Genomic DNA, 22473 nt, shown 5'->3' with positions numbered 1-22473 from the left:
TTCCTGACCCTCCCCCCCCAAATCACTGCCTGTTTGGTGCCTGGTGTTCTGACTGCTAATCCCAGACCCTGGACCTCTGCTGTCAAGAGATGAGGAACCAGAAATATTTTACATACTAAAGAATTACAGAGGTCTAGCTAATATTTAGTACTCATGTAGTACCTACTGATCACCTAAAATTGTTTTGGATGATCAGTGTCAATTGAGTGGATAACATCAAAAGTGTTATCAAATGTTTTATGTGCTAACAATCCAGGTTGCTAATCTTGAAATAATGACTGGATCAGATCAAAAGAGAGAGGGGTGGTACGCACTACACTGTATAGAAATGTGGCAGAGTCCTCCACTACAAAAGTGATAACTGAATTTTGAAAACCTGATTGTCAGATATGGCATGGATCAAAATGCAATACAGCTTTTTTTTTTTTTTCTTCTTAAATCGGGCTGTGAAATGGAAATGATTTTACAACTTTCCTATGTCTATTTAATTGACCTCTGGCAGTTATCCCAGATTTCAGAATTTCAGCTGTTACTTTATTTGCAATAGTTTCACCTTTTTCTTCCCTAGTATTTATACGTAGTGTAAGCTGGCTGGTAAATTTATACTAATAGTTAAAAATAGATTGTGCAGAACAGAATTTAACATGGTGGGGAGAAAACCTTCTGCTACAGACAGATTAGATTGGACCTGTCAATACTGGTGATACTGTAGTATTGTATTGCAAAGTTTTTTATGTTTTTTTTTTTAATTTATTTTTGTTCTTCCCCCTCTGTGCTGCATCAAAAAAGCATGAACGTGCTGCATTGAAAAAGCACTGAAAGTCATCTGCAGGCTCAAGCCCCTATAACCTTTCAAAAAAATTAAGCAGCATACTAATATCAACACCAGCAGAACAGAGTAGAAGATAATTAGCTCTGACTTCTGGATCTGCTGTCAAGCTTGTAAAACAAGAGCAACTACGTATTCTGTTTTACTGGGTTGTTCCCACTGTTTTGATGTCACATAGTGTTCTGTTTGCTTTTTTAAGTCCCTACTGACTGCGCACATGAAAGACAGCCGAGCCACTGCAACTGACAGAAAACGGGGCCACAGCTCCTTGGAGGCCTCTTCCCCCCACCCCTGCCCTTATCTTTTAGGCTGAGGGCTTTGCCTCTTGGTCACTGAAGACTTGCACTGGGACAGCTGATAAAGTTATTGCTCCAGCTGTTTGCTGCATGAACAGCCAGACTGTTCATGAAGATCTCTTAAAACTGTTGCAATTTGCAATCCAGAGTTTTAAGATAAACTAAAATTAGGTTGAACAGCTCAGCCATTTGTGCAGTGAGTGACGCAGCCAGGGGTAGTAATCTTATCAGCTGTTCCAATAGAGATGCATCCTGTGAGCAGTACTGACCATCCTCTAAGGAGGAATTCTCACCTACAAAAAGTTATTCATGTTAGCTGATTTGAACAGAACAAAGCTCTGTGTTATAAAGCATGACAACATCATGAAAGCTGGTGCTTTTAATAATAAGTTGCTGAGTGTTTTGGATAAATTAAAAAGAATTTATGAATTTAGAGTAACAAGTTCTTAAAAGAGAAACTGGTGCTTTGATACATTTGTAAGATCTATGCTTTTTTCCCACTGGTTTGTTTAATCAATTCTACAATGACACCTTAATTTATACTCTCGGTGTGAGACCGATCCATAATTTGTCAGTCAACTTGTATACCTGTACCACCTTACTGAATATTTTATATTAGAATAAAAACACATTTAGGTGTAGCATGATCTCCAAGATAGGCGTTTGAAGTTCTAACATCAGAAGTAAAGGCATTATCTTTTTACATCAAATGCCAACCAAATACTAGCATGCTTCTAAATTGCTCTGTTCTTAATTCCCCCTATCTCTGTGAATGCTAAGAGACAAATATTTTGTACCGGAGCACAAAGAAAAATATAAGCAATTCCTGAACCTAAAGGCCTTTCTGGGAAAAGTGCAAGTGACCTCTTTTCTCTTGCAGGAAGCTGGTAATCTATAATCAGAATCTATACTTTCTGCAGGACAAGAGAATCTCTCTAATAGGTAGCTACCAAGCATTTTAGGTTTTTGTAGGTCAAAAATACTGCCTGAAAACCTCCATGGAGAACTACAAGCAAACCAGTTCAGATTACAAACCATTAGGTATGTAATGAGCAATAGTAGAGACCTAGGGAAAACACATCATGCTGCTTTCCCAGGATGTTCCAACAGCCTCCAAAACGTGTTTGTCCTAGGGAATTCCTGAGCCAGAGACAGTATCTTTTGTGCTCAATGGTCCCATTTGGATTTTTCTCCAGGTCTTTAAGGTCTGTGCAAAATTCTGTCATCCGCAACATTCTAAGACAGTAAGTTCCAAAGCTTAATTACGTATAGCTGTAGCAATGCTTTTTGTATGTGTTGAACTTGCTGCATGATTACTTGGCGGACACTTACTATTTTCTCTCCCAAGAAGTATTTTCCATTACCTTTTCTGTGCCACCCATTCATTTTATTATACTTAGCATATTCACCTCATTCATTTTTCTGGCTGGAGAGTCCTAGCTAATTCAACGTAACTTCTGTTCCAAATCTTTGGTCATGCTAGTTATCCTTAACCAAAACACCCCACAAAACAACATGTATGCATCTAATTCTCTTATGACATCAGGGACAAGATGTGGGCACATAACAGATCTATATAGTAGCATTTGTTCATTCTCTGCTGGTTTCCTAAATATTCCTAGCATTTACTCACCCTTTTAAGACTACTTTTAACGCTACCGAGCAAGTGTTTGTAGAATTGTCCATTTTAAATTCAAGACAGCTTTAAATGAGAATAGTTCAGAGAGCTTGTCACTGTATGAATGGAATCAGGGCAGGTTTTTTTTCCTTCCCTTACCCTAATTTCCACTCCTTTGACTAACTGATTTTCTTTAATCACAGGGTCTTCCTGTAGAGGTTTCTAGACAGTTTTTGGTTTTCACTACTCTGAATAGCTGAGCAGCAGCAGTGTCACATTTACCAACTTCCAGTCCCCTGGCTCCAAATCAGATTTAAGCAAGAGGTTATACATTACAGTTAATAATTCAACTGTTGCTTCCTCTTTCAGAGCTGTTGTCTGGCATGTCATCTAGTTGAGGTGAATTGTCACTGTTTATCTGTTTGTTCTGAAGCCTTTTAACTGACACTTCAACTTGAGACAGGTCCTGCAACATGTCCCTTTTTCAAAGGGCTTTGGCATGAGAATCTCTAGTTCCTCAACTGTGAGCATCAATACAAAAAACTTTCTAAGTTCATTTACCTAATTTTAACTGAATTCCTGATTTGTCATCTGTTGGACAGGTTTCACATTTAACCTAATAATTTTCATGTTCTTTTCTGTTTTCTGCATGTAGAAAATCTTTCTGCATCTTTCACTGCAGAGCACTCTTACACTTAATCTGAACCTTCATAAATAGTTCGGAGACTGCCTGCAACTATTTTACCCTTTTGACCACCTATTTTTTCTTAAGTAAGTTTTATTGTTTTGCTGTAGTTCCCCTTTTGAAGTTTGTCACAGCCTGTAATGCTGAAACTGCTACAAAACAAAGATTTTTTAAAATTTTTTTTTTTGAAGCAGTTCCTGTACGCTCCTTTGGACCAAATAAAGAGATGTTTCCCCTTGTGTGTTCTTCTCATGACTTAGTGCTCCATGAAGCAGTCATCATGCTTACCCGTTCTATAAAGGATGACTCAAGTATTCCATTAGCGTATTTCCTGCCTTTGCAGATTGTCTGATCTCCTGCAGCACACTATAGTTATGGTTGCTCTCCTGTTCAGCAGTACAATTTAGAAGCTATACTCTTCCTAATTTAAGCCTGAAAGTTAAATCTGTAAGCATTCTGTACTGCTAGTTGATACAGTTAGGTTGCCTGATTTGACGCTAAGCATTCTTCAAGGTACAGAACCATTCTACTAACTTGCCTGTGTAAACATACCTCTTGCATTACTACCACGCTGACTATCTTACACCAAATACCTGAAATACCCATTATTTTAATTTAAAAAAATGTCATGTTCTCAATTGTATTTCTCAGATGCTAGCATTTGTGTGTAAGCATATTTCTCTCTAGGTCTGGTTTTCTGTTTGTGTGCCCTTTTTTAAAAGGGACGTGTCGGCATACGTTTCATAATTCCAAGTTTGGGGTTTCCCAACCTGTGTGTCACTCTTTAGTTGATGATACTGGTATTTGGGGGTTATTTTATTATTAAATTGAGTTTTCATTTTTCAAGAACTCTTGCTCTTCAACACTCATTCTGTACCTACCAGATTCCGAGTTGCACAGGGATATAGTCTAGAACACAGAAATAATCTAAGCCATAACTGGTATTTTACTAATCAATTTGCTGTTTCAAGATATAGAAACGTCAACTTAGTGTACAGAGTCCTTTCCCTAGTTTTGCCAGTCTGAGTAGTAGCTACTTACCTTACTAATAACATTTTGCTATGTAAGGAAAGCAGAACTAAGTTTTTTGAAAGATGGTAAAAGACCAACATCGTGATTTATTTTAGTTTCATGGGCAAACTTAAGATCAGTCTACACACTGATTGTGTGTGAGTTTTATTAAGGCTACACACAGCTTGGTTACTTTACTGTTAACAATCCCAAATCTATTGTACACTTACAGGTATTCCCCTTTAAAAATCTATGGGGAAAGTAAAATGTGCTATATGTGTTTATATATGTGTGTGTGTATATATATTGAAAAAGAAGGACAGTATAGTTGTTTTGGCATTTTAGGCATGTTTGTAATAAAGTGAAAAACACTTAAGAAGAATGAGTGTAAACACAAACACGACCAATATACCATGTGTCAATTTCTAATATCGTTACTATTTAAGAGTCATAGTGCATAATTATCTTGTTTATAGGTGAAATAAAGAAGCTGAAAGCTTCTTAAAATAAATCCCAGATGATCTTTCCCAATTATAGTGCACATTCAACTAGAAATCTATTTATGAATCTGTATTCCTAATACTTAGGTTGGTAGTACACACCACTGTATTCCATCTATTTAAATTGACATTGCTTCATCTTTTTTAAAAAGGAGAAACATTCTAAATTTCTCATAGTTAACTGATCTGGCCACTCTACAACCTTGCCCATATTTGGCTCAAGATTTTCATATCCTCTTCTGTTTGTTTTACTAGATCCTACAGCACTCAGGAAGTTCTGTGGCAGCTATATATACTTTAAGTGGAGGTTTTTACTGAATGAGTGTACACCTGGTTCACAACTTCTGAATTTCCAACTATTTCGGAATACACAGGTGTCCAATTATAGCCATACTGAAGTATTACATAGCGCTTTTCACTTGTAGATGTTAAGACTATGAAAACACTTTCCCCTTTCCTTCGTGCTCCAATTTCAAACATTGAAGCATTTCAGTAAGCAGACTCACCCTCTAGATTTTCCACATAGGAGTTGGACATGAGTGCTGAATGTTGAGTCCATTTCTCTGTTGAACCTGATGGCTGGTATTCCAGGTCAGAGATAAAACTGTCTGTGTCAGAGAAGAAGACAGACATAACTACTGACTGGACTAAACCAAGAAGTTACAGTTCACTCAACCAGGAAGTGACTTTCAGTTTTCTTTTAATAGCACTAACTTTAAATACCCAGTTTCATTCACAACTACTACATATGTTGACATAAGTAACTATTTATAAATTATCAGAGTGCCTATTAAAAACAATATCACTTATCTTGTATATTTAGTTACTTTTCAGTTAGCAGCCAGAGCCATAAAGGTAATGGTTAATATTTCTGGATGTCTGCCTAGTTGTATCATCATGGATTTTATACTACATAAATCTCATTTTGGTATTTCTGTTAGTTTAGAACGTTCCTCCTGCGATTTTCTCCATCTGCTTTACTTACTGTGGTCAAATTAAAAGTGCTTATGCCCCTTGACAGCACCTCCACTGAACAAGGCAGGCAAAAGAGTACTGGTAAATAAAACCTCTATTCTTATTTTTCCTAGCCTTTAAACAAAGGAAACTGTTGCTGTAAAGAGCTGTCAGCTTCCCCTTTGTCAGACTCTGTACGTTTTGCTCAAGGTACTGATCTGCAGTCAGGCCACACACAGTTTGAAGTGTCAGAAAAGTAAGTATTGTCATGGTATAGGTGGCTCTATCAGACCAAGGCAATGTGAGAAACCAAGGAGGAAGTGGAGAACTGTATTCCACTGAACTGTTTTTCCTGGAGGAAAAAATGAATGTAGAATAGTGTACTTATTACTTTAACCAACAAGTGCGTGTTTATTCAGTTGTGATTAGTGACTATGCAGAGCTTACAACAGGATACTGGGTTGGGTTTTGGTTTTTTTTTTTCCTGCCCAAGACAGAGCTGCAAGTTTAGTAAATTAGGCTTTAATACAATTAACAAAATTACTCTGGAAACTGGCTAATTTGTGCCTGCTGGATAGAGCCACACATTTGCTTTGCCAGCATGATTTCTAAGCCCTGCTTAGGGATGACTCCTGGGAGAATGCAAGAGTCTTTTCTTACTTCCTCCTGAAATTCAAGCAGTTCAAATTACTTCTTTGGATGACTTCTTATGCTTAATTGTTTAAAGCGTAAAGTTACATGTATTTAAACAGGAAGTGGAAAGCATTATCTGGGTTTCAATGAAAATGTCTACTGCCATTTTGGAGGAAAGCAGTAGGTGAAGGGCAAATTCTTGTCAAATAATAGGAGATTAAGAAAAGAACTTTTTTCCCCACCAGCTACGGTAGAAGCAGCAAGAAAGTGACATTTAAATAAAGATCTAATGAATCCAGGGAGACGGGCAGAAAACTACCTTGGGATGAAACAAATTAACTTTTACGGGCAATCCTCTTTAAAGCTCAGGCTTTCAAAGGAGCAGACAACAAACACACTGACAAAAAGCCTCCAGAGAGAACAGTGGAGTTAATTAGCTCTTTTAAGCAACAGTCTCTGCACCATAAAGACTGCATAGCTTATACAGTAAGGATTTTCTGTCACTTTAGCAGAGAACTATGATTCTGAGCAATTTTCCGATTAATTTCATACATAGAGGGGTTCTGAGGTTCTTGCATGTCCTAACAAAGCTGCTGACGGCATTGAGTTTTTGCTTTTAACCCTGACAAAACATGTCACCGTTAGCACATGTAACATGTCTCCAGCCAGCACCTTCTGGAATGAAGCATGCACTTGCCTTGGGCACACAGTATTTGTTGTTTGTGAAACATGGTAAATAAAGCAACAGCCTTTTAAAGTGTATAATATAGCATAAAGATTTTGTTCAACGCACACTGAAATTAGATAGAACTTGAGGTACCAGATAAATATACATTAAAAATACCTTTCTACCTCATAATTTCATAAACATTTGAGAAAGGTTTTTACTTCCTTAAGCAATACTAAAATGTGTTTTGTACCCAAAGAATATAACACTAAAACTATTAAATTGAAATAGAAATCAAGAAAAATGACATCCTGTAGATCTAACTGGTCAAAAAGTCATACTTTTATGAACGACCTCTTTGTCTTGGCTCGTCTCAAGTAAAGAAAGGTTACGAAAAAACTTTAAACCCTCAATTATCTGCACCAGATTTGGGTCAAAGCAGTAAGTCAACTTTAAATTAGAGTTCTATTACAGATACAGGCAGGCAAAAAAGCTACTGGAGTTATACCTTTTGGTTTTCAGGATCTCTTCCTACACAAGTCAAGCAACTTCACTTTTTGTAGCACTATCAGATTAAAAGTTTAGCCTGTGTATCCTTTACTACTACTGAACTGAAGTAGGACGGTGGGCAACAGGACTTAACCTAGATGATGTACTGGTTTTAGAAAAGTAGATCCCCAAAAATATTCCAGAATGCATGATTGTTTGCAGTGTCGCTAGAGTAAGTAGCACAGAGTGGGGTTTTTTAATATGCTTTGCAAAACAAAGTTTGATATAATTGTATGGCAGATCATATCAACTGTCTAGGTTTGGTAGTATTGCTGCATCCACCTAGGAATTCATGTGTTTTAGAGGACAGATGAGTGAATTGCTGTATTTACAGAGGTAATGAGGATCAGTAAACTTCAAAGAACATTATGGCTAGACTGCAACGCACGCTTCCTCAGATATAGGCCGCCTTTTGTCAACTCCAGATAGAGCTCTATCAGCTGCATTTATGTGAAGAATCCCTGCAGCTACGTCACACTGGTTAGTGCAGTATATTTAGCCTGGTTTTGACTCCACATGACCAGCAGTACAGTGTCAACTTTCCCTAAAAAAAAAAGCTGCCAGGCTATAATTAACCCTCGGTCTTCTCTGCTGCAGAGCAGCCAGCTGATTCTGTTTGTTTGTGATCAAAACCAGTCATATGGCAGGCCATGTTTGCAATGGCAAACTATCAAGCACATGGTGGGCTGCCTTGCAAGTTACCATTTCAAGCCATAAGACGGGCTTACTTTTAGTAATTTCAGGTTCAATGCCAACTTTACTAAGTAGTACATTGTTTTTTTTTATTAACTGATAAAATAAGGCTGTATGAAATGTTAGGAGTAGTATAGTTTTCCTGTGCACGTTATGTTTATAGCTATATAGACAGACTGAATGTGCCTGCAGAGTCACAGCACAAGCTCATTTCATGGTTATGTTGTCAGACTCCGCATTTATGTATCATAGCGAAACCAACTCACTGAAGTCATACGTTTACCCCTTTCTCTCATGCAAGAAGACAGATGAGTCTAACATAGTAAGTATTAAGCGTGAACCTTGGAGCTAGAGGACACATGCTGTGCAGTGGGAAGCAGTGTGAAAATGTCTAAGCATATTTTTGCCAGCGTCACAAGGGCATGCCTAATTCCTTCCAGTTCTGCTACTATTGCGAGCATCTGCACCAAGACGTAGGCATGTCACTTGCATTCATAGAATAAGTTTCTAACCTCTTCTGATTCTTAAATGGGAATCTTTTTGTGGCGGTGCAACTAGTTGAGCTTACTTTGAATTAGTTACAAGGCGTTCTGTGGTGCTCACAGGCAAAGAGGAAGTTTCATACATTAGCTGGTCATAGATACCTGAGGATTTATCTGAAGTTCTTTACACATCAGCAGTCTGTAACTGGTCTTCTCAATAGATGCTTTGCTGGCACAGATTTTATGAACACAATGAATGAACCCACTAGAAATACGGTCATAGCATCCTTTAACTGCTGACAACCCCAGATGGATAACATTCTCTTCACCTTTCCTCACTGTTCTAACCTTTTCCTTTTAATCTGCTGCTCAGTCTGGATCTTTCCCTATTTCATTCATGACACCCATTTCTAAAAGTAGATTCCCATTCTCTTCCAGTACATTTCAGGTTCTGCCTTATCACCTTACTCAACCTCAACATCTCGCTGCAGGAGCCCATAAGCTTATGAGAAGAATTAGAATTGTAAACTTCTTTTTACTGCTATCTCCATACTGCTTGACAACATATACTTAATATACAGAATACTAAGGAGGAGTTTGAACACAACCTTACTAAACAATTTATACTAGTATAATTTTCGGAATGCCTTTTATCAACAGGAATATTCTGAGAGTTCCGTGTACAATGTAGGCTAGAGTTCTTGACACACAAATCCATGTCGGGCATGCTGCAAGATGCAACATTTTGTTCCATGCTTAGGAGAAAGTAAAAAAAGCCTAGAGTTTGAGATGTACATCTCAAGAACATCTCAAGTTTGAATTGCACGGGCAAGGAGACAGGTGTTTGAGCTGCTCTCCTCCATACTAAGCTAGACTCTAGCATGCAGTATTTTTTGTGTTTCTGTAGACCTTCAATGCTCTGTTTGGCAGGACACTGCCTTAATTAAGAATGACCTGTTAATGCATAAGTTTTAAATATATAGAGAAATATGAAGTACAGTCATTCTCCAATACTTTCTTATTAGTGATTACTTTCTTACTGTGATTCTCCAGAAGTTAAGCTGAAGCTACAGTAAAAAGCTACCTGTAAAGACGTACAAATTTGCTAGCAAAGATCAGAATAATCTCTGAGCTTCCCAGCAAGAGAATTTATCAACTAGAGAGTTATCACAGAACTATTAAAATGAATGAATGCAAATGGCTTAGAATTCTACATGGAATGTGTCTGACAAAGCAGACTTATTGCTTTATGTACACAAAACGGTTATGATTTATAGTAAATCCACATACTGGATTTTCTAATCTCCGGCTTTATGTAATGGAGATGCAATGAGTAACAAAGTGTAAGAGGATCAGTAGAAGGTCATCCTGATTTGCTGAATACAGCCTAACATAATACCTTAAAAATGGTTAAATACAGTTGTACATGTTGGAAATCTCATCACTGTGGAAAGCCATGAAATCCAAGGTAAACTCACTCCTAAACTGCAAACCACAAGAGATGAAATTTTAGATCAACAGTATTAGAATAGATTTAAATCTAAAACTTGACAGTGGGATAGGTAAACAACCACACTAGGAGCACTTTTTAAAAACAAAGCAGGGAAGAAAAATTAACAAGGCCTCATCGTATAACTAGACTGAGCCTAACTTTGACTAGCTGCTTTTTCAAGTGAGGAGGAAATGGGACCTTTATTAGCTGAGTATACAAGAGAGCACAGTATGGATGATGGATATGGGAAAGGACAGAAATGACCAACTGCCTGTTTCTTGTCATTTCAGCTGCCTTGTTTACACCTATTTGCAGCCCTAAATATTCCGCTGTCTATATAGGGAAATGTTAGCCTGGGGAGTTGGGCAGACTTGCTGAAAGATGTTAAGGGAAAAAGAAGGTCCAACATACCGGGGGTGGGGAGGAGAAGCGGAGGGGAGAAATAAAGAGCAAGAAGCTGCTTTTACGTAGTTCCAGTCCAAAAGTTTACCAGCTTGTGCAGATTGACTATTGCAAAGACCTAAGCAGAAAAAAGTACTGTTTTTCAGAAAACCTTTTGAGTAGTAGCATCAGTACAAATTACTTTGCAATTGTGTTATGTTTCAAATGTTTTCTGTAATATCATTTGAATTTCATATCTGGGTGTCATCATGCATTTTGATCCCTTGTTTCTTCAAGTGAATTAGAAAGTGTTTCCTGTAGGAAGCAAGGATGGGAAGAGGGGAAGCCAAACAAAAGAGCAAACTCAAGCTGGAGATTAGAAAAGCCTAAAGACATCAATCAGATCCTGTTGAAAAACAAGAAAACAAAGAGCCACACAAACTTGGGGGGGGGAAGGAAAAAAGTGCACTTTATGCAAACGCCCAGGTAGAGGATCTGCCTTTAAATTATGTAGTCCTTTTTCATCATAGTCTGAACAGAGCCCAGCTTGCTCTAAGTGGTAAAGGGCAAAGGAATACAACAATTTTAAAAGATATGCCATTCTGGTCATTGGCAAGCATATGTGACTTTGCAGAGAAGCTACAAATGGTAAATCCAGATGTGTTACACCTTCCAGGAGATGCTGGATCAAGACTAAACCAGATGCTCTTGGCTTGAGCACCGATGGATGAAGCAGCTTTGTAGTTCTGTATTAAGTAGTGGATTTGGGGTTTTTTGATGTGTTTTGAAGAAAAAGCCAGAATGTTGGCCGAAGAGGCAGTAAGATTCACTTTTAGGAATCTTGCTTAAAGGAATTTATGTAACTACTATCCAGGCTGCCACTTCTGTAGGTGGGGTGTGGGTTTTTTGTTGCTTTTTTGTTGGTTTTGGGTTTTTTTTTTTCCCCTAAGAATTTTAAATCATACTCTGTCAAGCTAAACAGCTTAGTAATTCCAGGACTAATTTTGTCATGAGGTAGTACTTCCATACTACACTCAAATTTTGTTAAAATTTCTTAAAATATTTTATTTTCTTGACAAAGCAAATCTCTACTACATTAATTTTGAAATAGTGCATGTTACTCAAAAGAAAGAAGATTATTTATGCTGTCAGAGGTTTTTTTGAGTTTTCTGTTTACTTTTTCCAAGACTACTGACTTAAATATTTAAGGTCAGTAATCTAGACATGATTTATAAAATTTTCAGTTGGCTTTGCCTTAGTGTTTTGAGAGGTTTATTCACCTTAATTGGTAAACCTTAAAAACCTATTTTCCAACTAAATACAGCTTTCAGGTTTGATATATTAGCTGGGAGAACATACTGTATCAACACTCATTTATGCATGCAATGATGTTTGGATTTTTTTCCTTAATTGTTATAACTTTAATGTAGAATAACTGATTTGCTATTTGTGTCTAGCTCTATTTGTATGGAAACTAAAATTCAATTACACACAAAAGAAAAATTTTGAAATTATTTTTTAAACCGCAGTAATATGTTAGATACATTATAAAAAAAGTGTTCCTGTCTAAACATGATTTTTTATTTAAAGCTGATTAAGCAGAGGAAGTATTTACTCATGTGGAGAGAATTGAGCAGCTTGTTTCTCGTCACTATGCCCTTCAAGATTTTTGGAACAGCAGGTTTCAGGCTAGACATCTGATTTGTACTTGCAGATTGGAAATGAAAAAACAAACCCAACCCCCCAAGCAATCATCGAATGGCAGTAATATGAAACCGAAATGAAGGTAATCTCTTTGTTTGCAAATGTATTGTTGCTTCCACGTGCTAGTTAAGCATTTATTGCTAAACCATGTTCAATTTTCCATATAGGAAGTGTATAGTTTAATCAGCAATTATCGGACCTTCTTTAAACCTCTATAGCAAGCATTAGTTAAAAAAAGAAATTAATGAAGCTATGGCCATTTAACTCATATGTATATTGATTATACTCCTCTAACCTATTAGCAAGTGGCCACGCTTTAAGTGTGGTGCTTGCAGCTTTTCCCATGATTCAATGTCTTTGTCAGCACAGAAACAACTCAGTAATTTCACTGTGTTAAGCAATGGAAATAGTTTCTAAAAGCAACTAATAATCGTGATATGGGGGGGGAAATTGGCTTTTTTTACTGTGCATTCATTTTAATTTCTGAACAAGTATAAACAAACTGCCAAGATGCTCATCAATGCTAAACACTTAAACTTTTCACAATATAAGCAGAACTACGGTATTCAGTTGTATGTTAGTTATTTCTACATCCTTTTTGTGGGTGTGGAAGGAAGGAGGATGAGAAAAAGCTAGGTTGTAACATGACACTTCTCGAAACATCAGATTTCTCTCTCGCTCCTCTAGTACAGAAGTAGAAAATGCTGGGGTTTTTGTTGCCTTCTGCTTCGTAAAGCCTTGCTCTTCTCCCCTCAGCAAGTCCTTGATAGAATCAGTCTCTTCCTTTCTAAATAAAGTTAAGTTGATTGATAAACAGTGTTTCTAAAAAGAGAGCTTTGTTTAATTAGGGTGGCCATTTAACTGAAAGCCCAACTATATTATCAGTTTCTCTCATTTTCTTCCTAGTATGCTGTGTCTTTAAAGGTATTTCTTACTGAATTTTCTTACTACTGGCTGGAGGTAACACTAGCAAAGTTCCATTTATGCAAGGAACTGCGACTGACATGGATATTTAACAGATGGCCTACAGTTAAGTCTTTACTTCTGATGCAATTAAGTCATTACTAGGGATGATTAAAAAAAAAAAACAAAAAACCAAAACAAAACCAACAACAGTTAAGGCTTTCAGAGAAAAGAGATATTAGTAAGATTCCCATCATCAATATCAAACACCTTTTACGCACCTTTTAAGGCCAGGCCTTCTGTTCTTCCAGTCTTACTAACGTGACATGTTCTTTAAATTGCTTTGCATCTATGCCTCAAATAGTCTAGTCTGAGGTTTAGGATCTGATCTCTCTTTCTTTTCACTTGGCTGGACAACTTTTGTAAATTAACACTGTCCAAGTATTTAAAGTAGAGCACTTTATAGCCTGGCCTTTAGCACTAGAATGTCCTTGTTCTGTTTATGTTAAACAAGTGAATTTCTCAAAAAGGTAGCCAGAGTGCTAAGGAGAAAGGAAACAGCTACTGTGAGCAGAGGTGCTGAATGATAACAGCGTATCTACAGAATGTCTGTGAAGAGACTAAGACAGTGCCAAAATGCATGTGATGTATTTTCAAAAAACTAGCCTGCCCTTCAAAACTGGGACAACTCCAAGAAACAAGACTCCAAACTACATTTATGCAACTTAGGTTATTATGACTTTCCCTGAAACATACCAACAAGAAAAGCAGAAAAGGCTTCAAATTAATTCCTTGTATAGAAGGTGTCAATGTGTAGGAGTTAGTTAATCCTCAAGCCCTGTTTTATGACACAAACAAAGTCTATGGGCAAATTAGACTAAAGTACTTGAACTATGTAACTACAAATTTACAGCTGATATCATTAGTTTTAAATAAGCCATTGCTTTGGACACAAAAATATGACTCCATTTTGATGATACAGATTTACTTCTGTGAAGAGGAGTGCGTTCTAAACAAAACAAAACAACCCTCCCACCCCCACTTTGTAGTTTAACATAGATTATATCCCAGTACGAAAATATTCTATCCACTTACCATCATCTAGTGTGATGTCTTGTAGTCCTATTGTTTGAAAATTCAATTCTCGATCTTCAGGTTCTGGTTTAATGTTAATAGCTGCCCCATCTGGTGAAAATGGAGATGAATCGCATACGGTATGGTGTACTAGGGATGGCGCTGCATTAAGACCTCCCAATGCTGGACTGGGTGCTTGAGGGGAGTGCTGCCCCGAGTGACTTACAGTGGTTGGCGGGGGAGATGAGGCAGGTCCTGAGCTAGGAGATTGATAAGGCATAGGTTGTAGCTGGGGTGAAGAAGGTCCAGACAGCGGTGAATGGACCAAGGGGTGGGACGCTGTTGGGGATGGGGATGAAGCGGACGCTGGATTTGCAGAATGGTATGGGACTTGCTGCAGCTGGGGAGAAGACTGCCCAAGGGACCGACTCATTGCAGAAGGGATGGAGCCCTGCCCAGCGCTCGGGCAGTGGTATCCCATCGATGGCAGATGAGAAGATGACTGTCCTGAATGAGCTGGGTGTGCTAGCGGGTGCCCTGCTGTACTCGATGTTGACACAGAACCTGGATTTGAAGAATGAAACTGCATTGGTGGTAGAGCTTGGCAGCTAAGATTTATCAAATGAGGTACAGCTGTGTCTTGCTGAAATGAAATAGTATCAAATCCTTGGCCGGAGGCAGAGTTCATAGGAAGACCAGACTGTCCATTGTATACATCGTTAGGCTGCATAGACGGGTAAGAAGGCCTCGCAGGAGGTGCTGATGTTACCTGAAAAGACTGAACCACAGCAGGAGGCAAAACATGACACTCTTCACTTGGACTAAGGTTTCTACCTTGCATATGTGGGAGGTGGGATACTGCTGAGGTCACCATTGCTGTGTATGGTGGTTGCACTGGACACACAAGGCTCCTGGGTGATGTAGACAGTAAGCTGTCATGTGGATGCCCTTGCTCTGGCGAAGGCAATTGAGTTCGGATAGAATGCAGGCCCTGGACATTGCTTGTGTGAGGCAGGGCCAAAGATGGAACAGCAGACAACTCCACCTCATCTCTGTGCTCTTGCTTCATTATAACTAGAAAAAGTAAAACACTGTATTACAATTCCAACCCATTTGTATCCTGTGATAAATACACACTAATTGCTGTTTAACAGCCACAACAGTATTGTTAATGTCCTTGCTCTAGTTTCCCTTCTTTTGCTCTACTGCTTTTTTTTTTTTTACTTTATGCCTGCCATATTAACCCTTAAAAGCCAGAAGAACTCTCCTAGCATTTATCCAAAAGCATTATCTTCCCTTCTAAAATACCCTCCTATGCCAGGTATGTTTATAAAGACATTTGCAACCCAGCCAGAGGAAGTGCAGTATCCATCTAAAGGATACAGCTCATGGGGGGTGGGGGGTGCGCGCTGCTGGGCTCCACTGAAAATAGGCAGACAAGAGTTCAGTATCGGGCACTAGGAAAAGGGGAATGAATTTTGTAGCTGGCTTCAAACCTCTGATCAAGATGACAGCTGAACTTTGGCAACACAGTTAAACCAGTGTGAGTAGTGCTTATTGTTTTAATTACAGCAGCTCTTTCAGCATATTCCCCAGTTTCAATGATGGCAACAATTGTTCTTATGATAGTTACAAAATGACACACTTTCAGTTACAGGATTTTTTTTTTTTTTAAGCTACTGGTAGGCTCATGAGAAGATACTGATTTTAAGTACAAATAGTAGAAAAATGCTAACACTTTTAACTGCTTTATACAATACACTGTTAAAGAAACTGTTATATATTTATAGATAAAATGGATTTTAAGACATTTGTGCAATAACAGCTGCAGTTAGAATTAAACTTCCTTCTTATTTAAGCAGTAAGTGTCATTACTTCATTCCACCATTTAAATAATTTAAATATGGATTTCTCAAAGAAAAATAGTTGAAGACGTGTCTTGTAACTATCTTAGGCGCTGATATTCTTAAGAATGGTTGAAAAATACCACATAAATCTGATAACACAATTAACATATACTTAGTGTACAAAATATGTAGGTAACATTGCTTAAATTGCGCATGAAGGTATGAAGGAGGTAATTTTAGAGCACAAGTGAGCAAAACTTATTTTGAGTAGTGTAAACTGATGGTAGTTGGCTTTGTCAGCATACACGTTAGCTTTAAGAAGTTTATACTAATATCCATATCTGACTTTAAAGACTCCTTCAGATACCTACTTCAAGTCCTCCAAACAGTACTAAAGAGTCTAGCACCAACACTGGTACCTTGTCAATTCTGACTACTCTAAATGGGTATGAATTTCTTAAAAGAAAAGAAAGTGGCAGGCAAAGCAGTAGGCATTGGATTTCTAGTAGTAACCACTTCCTCATACCAAATGGAAGGGATTAAGATGTTGTAACTACATGTACAGTTAACATGTACAGTTTTTGCTTCTGGCTAAATTACAAACTATTTTCTCTCAACATGCTGCAATGTGTCCAGAGGGGGGGAAAAATATTTTATCTTCCTTGTACCTAAACCTAGGGTTGTTTTTGACATTTGAGGGGAGGGGGAAAATGTGTAAAACCTGTTGTTCTATGATCTCACTATCCTCCATGTCATCACTAGGGTTATTTAGAAGAGCAGCATCGGAGATTCGCCATCATTCTCAAAGAAGAGTAGAATACAAATTATTCTGTAAAAAGTGTAATCAAGAAATACCTGGCTGTAATAATAGCACTGAGCTTATTACTCTAAATTTCAGCTTTTTAGTTAGACAAGCTTAAGTAAGTTGTTTTACAAACAATTCAAAGCTAGTCTTATCTACCTGTCAAAGGCGCAAGGCTGTCTGAATTACTTTCAAATGTCTACTTTAAAAAACAAAACAACATGCAACTTTTTTATTTAGTACCTGGTGTATAAGTAAAACGTTGAGACTGGCTTTTTTTCCTCTTGCCATTGCAGAGATAAAACTGCACCTGAACTGCAGCTGTAATGGTTTTGTTATGGTATGGGGGAACTTCAAGTATGATGTTTGCCTATATGAAAGTTGAAACAAAGAAGTTTTACATATCGAATGCAAATGAAACCGCTCTTAATTACAGAAAAACTAAAAAACTTATTGCAAAACTAAAGCAAACTGATATTTGGAAATGTAATATGCATAAACTTCAAGTTTATGCATATTACATAGTAAAACAGTACTATAAGCAAACTTTTATTTGGAGACTTTTCTTCTTTCAAACACAAGTGTTCTGAAGGTAATGCTTTTAATTGAATAGACACATCATCTAGAGGATGCTTTGTTTATCTGCCAGATCATAAAAAAAATCTAGCAGTCAAAGAATTGCATTTTGGATCATTAAGCTTTTAAGAAAATTTTTAATGCACTGGAACTTATTTGTCATCTTAGCAAAATTATCTTCAGTTTTCTTTTTTCAATTTTCAATTTCTTTTTTTATGGCTTTCACAACAAGCATACTATTTCCAGTTCCTTCAAAGCATCATCTTAATGGCTACTTTACAGTATTAAGCCAATTTAGAAGTCTCCAGTTGTCTGTCTGAATCAGCCACTGATCTACTTACTTTACTAAATGAAGTCTATATTTCAGAACAACAATGAAGATGTCTAGTTTCTCATTTTAAAACATAAAGCTTTCTAAAGAAAGAAAAATTGTTTCTCACCCCTTGACACTTTTCCCTAATTATTTTCCCTTCTACCTCCCACTGAGGTCGTCCATCTGTTGAGAGAAATTTACAAATAATTCAAGCAAAAAGCATTTTCTAAAACAAATACTTAAAAATACTTAAATACTTAATACAAAACTGCATTTATTTTCAGTCATAAAGAGGCCATTCAACTGAGATGTATTGTAAACAAAGCATAGAGATGTCCGTAAGTTGACTGTTGTGCAAGATTCTGCATTTTAACAGAACCTGCTGATTACACACAGTTAGATTTAATTCCAAAGGAGGCAGTGTGTCCTGTAAGCATACAGAGGGATTTTTTTTTTGCCATTTTTCTAAAAACATTTTTAAGAGGTAGTTAAATTACTACTAACACTTGTGATTAGTCAAACATGCTGATGACTTAACCTATAAGTCACCATGCAAGAGATAACGTATGCCATATCTTCATGCACATACCTACAAATTATACATTTAAAACAAACAGCCTCCCCTGAACCGAGAGACCCCATAGTTCAAATACTGGGCAAGTTGTCTGTGTTGTGAGGGAAGTCACTCACCTTGGTGAGCCTCTCTCTGCTCTGACCTAGCATAACCCATTATCCTTAACCTCACACTCGGCTCTCTCGGTTATTGGGTTTTGTACAAGTTATCAGGGAACCTATTGTCTAGCAGCAGTACTTCTTTGAAAGGCATCCAAGTTATGTAATAATGTATTTTGACACACAAAACCCCCACTTATGTTGTATTTGCTAATAAAAAAAAACCCAAGTGTTTTACTGAAATATTTAAGAAAATAATATGATGTAGAAGAATTGGACTTGGTTGCAAACTTTTATTTTTTAATGATTTACTTTTGCTACTGTTCTCCCAAAAGTTCAAATCAGGTATTCAAGTCGCAGCAATGATAATTTAAGTAAGTTGCTCAAATTTTATGCTCTCTATATTAAAGGGACAATCAGGGAAGAAAAGGAACCCTACGTACTAAGACAGCTAGTCCTAAATTTTCAACTATGTTTCATGCATTTTAGTCTAAGTAAGAAACATTAAGAACAAGGTGTACATCCAGAAGAGCTACAGAACCAGGAAGGAATGCTGAGTAACTGAACATCTTTGAGTATTATGTATGTATGTACCTGAGAGTGTGTGTATGTGCACCTGTGTACAATACAAAACAAAAACAGAACTTGCAAAACATTCATTATATCTGGTTGTAGTAAACTAAAAATGAAAAGTATTTGATAGGGTTTTTTTGATGTTAAATTCTCTAGTTTATGGAGTTGCATCATTATGAAAGTGATAAAAGAAAGGAAGAACGTGGGTTTGGGGGGGGAAAAAAGCTTTCAAACCTGTACTTACATTTAAAGAAAGATGTTTTAGAAATATCCATCCAAAATCTGCAAGTTTCTTGCTTACTTTGAGATTCTATTTCCTATATATTAGACTGAAAAATTTAATCTACTACCCTCCCAAAGAATAATTTGTTTCATTTCATGAGATCCATAGGAAGCAGTTAAATTTTTCTACAGATTTCACTGCATGAAGGAAACACTATCTTTAGCATACCTTAACTGAAATGCATGCCTGCAATATAATTTTTAACTCTACTTTGCTAATATACAAGTGTAAGCCTGCTGCAGTTCTCACCCATGAGTAAGTGTTGCCTAGAAGAATGAACTTGGATTCTAGAGAATGAGAATCATGTAATACAACTGACTATGTTTCTGATTTCTTGGCAATTAAATACTTGACTAGCCTGTCAAGCACACAAATGTTTAATACACGTACAAAAGGTCACTGTTGTTCGTACCACAGCTTATTGCCAGTATTTTACCTACACGCACACTTGCCTGTTTACAGATGCAAATTAGGCACAGACACAACTGAAGCATACACTGCACACCAAATCTGAGTCAGAGCTTGAGACTTTTAAAAAAAATGCATCCCTTAAGAGTAACTTCTGTAGAAAATCTTATGCCAATATATGGGAAAAAAAATCAGTAGTGTTTTCTAACAAATATTTATTTCATTAGCTTAGGAGTAAGCCAGTTCCTATGCAATGATTAAATCAGATGTAACAGGACATCAATGCCAAACAGTACATTTCCATTAATTCCCATTTTCATTTTTCACTTTTTTTTTAATAAGAAGGAGAAAATACATGGTATGATCTGTCAACAGCATCTTTCAAATACACACAATTCAAAGTTAGTTAGCTTGTAATTGTCTTCCTGAATCAGAAGTGCTATTTCATTAGTAATTGCCAACCAGCATACAGATCAGTGCCCAAACTGAAGTTTCAGATTACTACTTGTGACTTAACTTTTTTTTTTTTTCTTTTTAAAACATCCTTACTTCCTAAAATCAAGCTCAGGTAGTGTTTTTGGTTTGGTTTTCAAGAAAAAAAAGTAAGATAGTATTTACCTTGTCCTTTTTCAAAAAATATAATTTTGGATTCTGGAAGAAAATTAGATCCTGTCACCACCATTTCATGGCCTCCATTTACTGAGCAACTATTGATGCTGTACTTCTCAATCTGAGGAAGTTCTTGAGCAGATCGCTGAGCTTTAAAAAAAAAAAAAATTAAGGGAAAAATGATTATTCACAATCTTAATCACAGTGACATTTCTTTTATGATCCTAACTTGAAGAATCAGGGGTGAATCTAAAATGACCATCTATTTACATATATAAATCATATTTGTGTATTATTTATCTCTTTGTTTTTAAAATTATGTAATCATAGAAAAGAAACACCAAGAAGCCATGAATCCCAACAGTCTCTACTATTACAGCAAATGAAATTTTTAGTTTAGGAATATTGGTTTAAAAAATACTTTGGTATTTTATAGACAGAACGAATTCTAGGAGAAATTCAGATTGTCTAAGGTCATGTTTTGATTCCTTAGTGCCAGCATTTAACAAATGAACTCTCTAGAAGTTCAGCTGTTCATTGGATAATACTGTATAAAGACAAGTAATGGTATAGACTCTCGTAAATGAAATGGTATTAGTTCTTCCTGAAATGAATATTTATTTTCACTGAGATATATCGGCTGCCTCTGCTCTTATAGAGGAACTACTGAAGCTGCTAGCTGTGTGACTGCACTATGCGGTTTAAAGCCTCAAACATTGCTTTTCCTCCAAACCTTCAGGCTGCCACTTGGCAAGTACCATCTTTCAATAAAGATATATTAATTTTTGGTAATTCAGCTCTTTACACACAATGCTTTTTACACACGCTTGTTATATATAATTCTGACAATAAATATTGTCAGAATGACAATACTACTGACACATGCAGAAAACATGAGTATAAATTATGTATAGTTAAAGCAATCTTACAGCATTCAACAGGTATGGAAGCAGTCTGCAGAGATAAGACTTTTCCACTAGGTTGTGGGATGTGAACACGAAACACAAGTCGCACTCTGGTATTCTTTCTTCCAATATCTGTCTCTCCTTTACGGAGCTCTATATCTGAATTGCGAAGTTTCAAAATACCAGCACAATCGATACTGGAGATAGGTGAGGACGGATGGATCAGAAGAGAAATGGAAGAAAATGAATCAAACTGTTGCCCAAGTACACTCTGTAAGCCTTTCTTTTGTTAAAGAATGAAGAGCGTTCTATTTTTTCCCCATGTTACGCTATTTTAAATGTTATTTTAAATGTCTGAGATTAAAAGATCTGTTAGTGTCAAAAATGGCAGCAAGTACTCTGTTGAAACATTTTGTCTTGTAAATGTCTAGCTGCTGCTTTTTTGAACCGTTAAAAGATTATGTGTTATTGCACATTGTTTAACCTTCAAAGTAAGTTATTTGACATAGTAAACATCATTTACAAGGAGCAAGAGACCTACATTTAGTTCTGCCTTAGGAAGGACTAGAGAATGACAGAAGTGTAGCCATGAAATCCCAGCCACCATTCCACATAGTTATCGATTATTCATGAGACGCACATACTTTAATCAAGTAACACGTATACATAAGCTTGTGAGAACTGTTATCTTGCACATCATTGTGGGTTCACAGCATTCAATGGAACTAGCATGAAGTCTGCAACTAGGAAAATTTAAGCTGACTTCAGAAGTCTACATAAGAAATATATGTGCTACGTGAACAAATAATTGCGCTTTACTCTGTTCACTGACCCTCCAGGTAGAAGGGAGCAGTTTAATTGTTGCTACAACTAACCATTAAACTATTATTTAGCACGTTCTATCTAGCAAGACCTGAAAAGTCAGAATAATGCAACTGCTAAAAATAAAAATAAAAAAATCAAAACAAGGAAGAGGCCTACCACGATACCAGAAGTTAAATCACCACAATCAAG

The 22473-nt window shown here is 36.9% G+C and overlaps 1 protein-coding gene across 2 annotated transcripts in view; it reads right to left on the bottom strand.

Annotated features, from left to right (window-relative positions):
* The window catches only part of NFATC3 (nuclear factor of activated T cells 3), a 76572-nt gene that overhangs the window by 6992 nt on the left and 47107 nt on the right, over window positions 1-22473 (bottom strand). Inside the window, exons 5-10 of one of the 2 annotated variants that reach the window (XM_050904356.1) lie at window positions 21484-21656; window positions 20564-20704; window positions 18137-18192; window positions 17364-17490; window positions 14493-15545; window positions 5446-5547 (exon numbers count right to left, since the gene is read on the bottom strand). In XM_050904356.1, the coding sequence (XP_050760313.1) occupies window positions 5446-5547; window positions 14493-15545; window positions 17364-17490; window positions 18137-18192; window positions 20564-20704; window positions 21484-21656 (1652 nt within the window). The remainder of the gene's footprint in view (window positions 1-5445; window positions 5548-14492; window positions 15546-17363; window positions 17491-18136; window positions 18193-20563; window positions 20705-21483; window positions 21657-22473) is intronic. The other variant, XM_050904357.1, reaches the window with a different exon arrangement.

The sequence above is a fragment of the Gymnogyps californianus genome, chromosome 12, assembly GCF_018139145.2.
Source record: "Gymnogyps californianus isolate 813 chromosome 12, ASM1813914v2, whole genome shotgun sequence".
NCBI lineage: Eukaryota > Metazoa > Chordata > Aves > Accipitriformes > Cathartidae > Gymnogyps > Gymnogyps californianus.
Note: the sequence above shows the minus strand (reverse complement) of the source record. Positions and strands in the feature narration are given on the sequence as shown.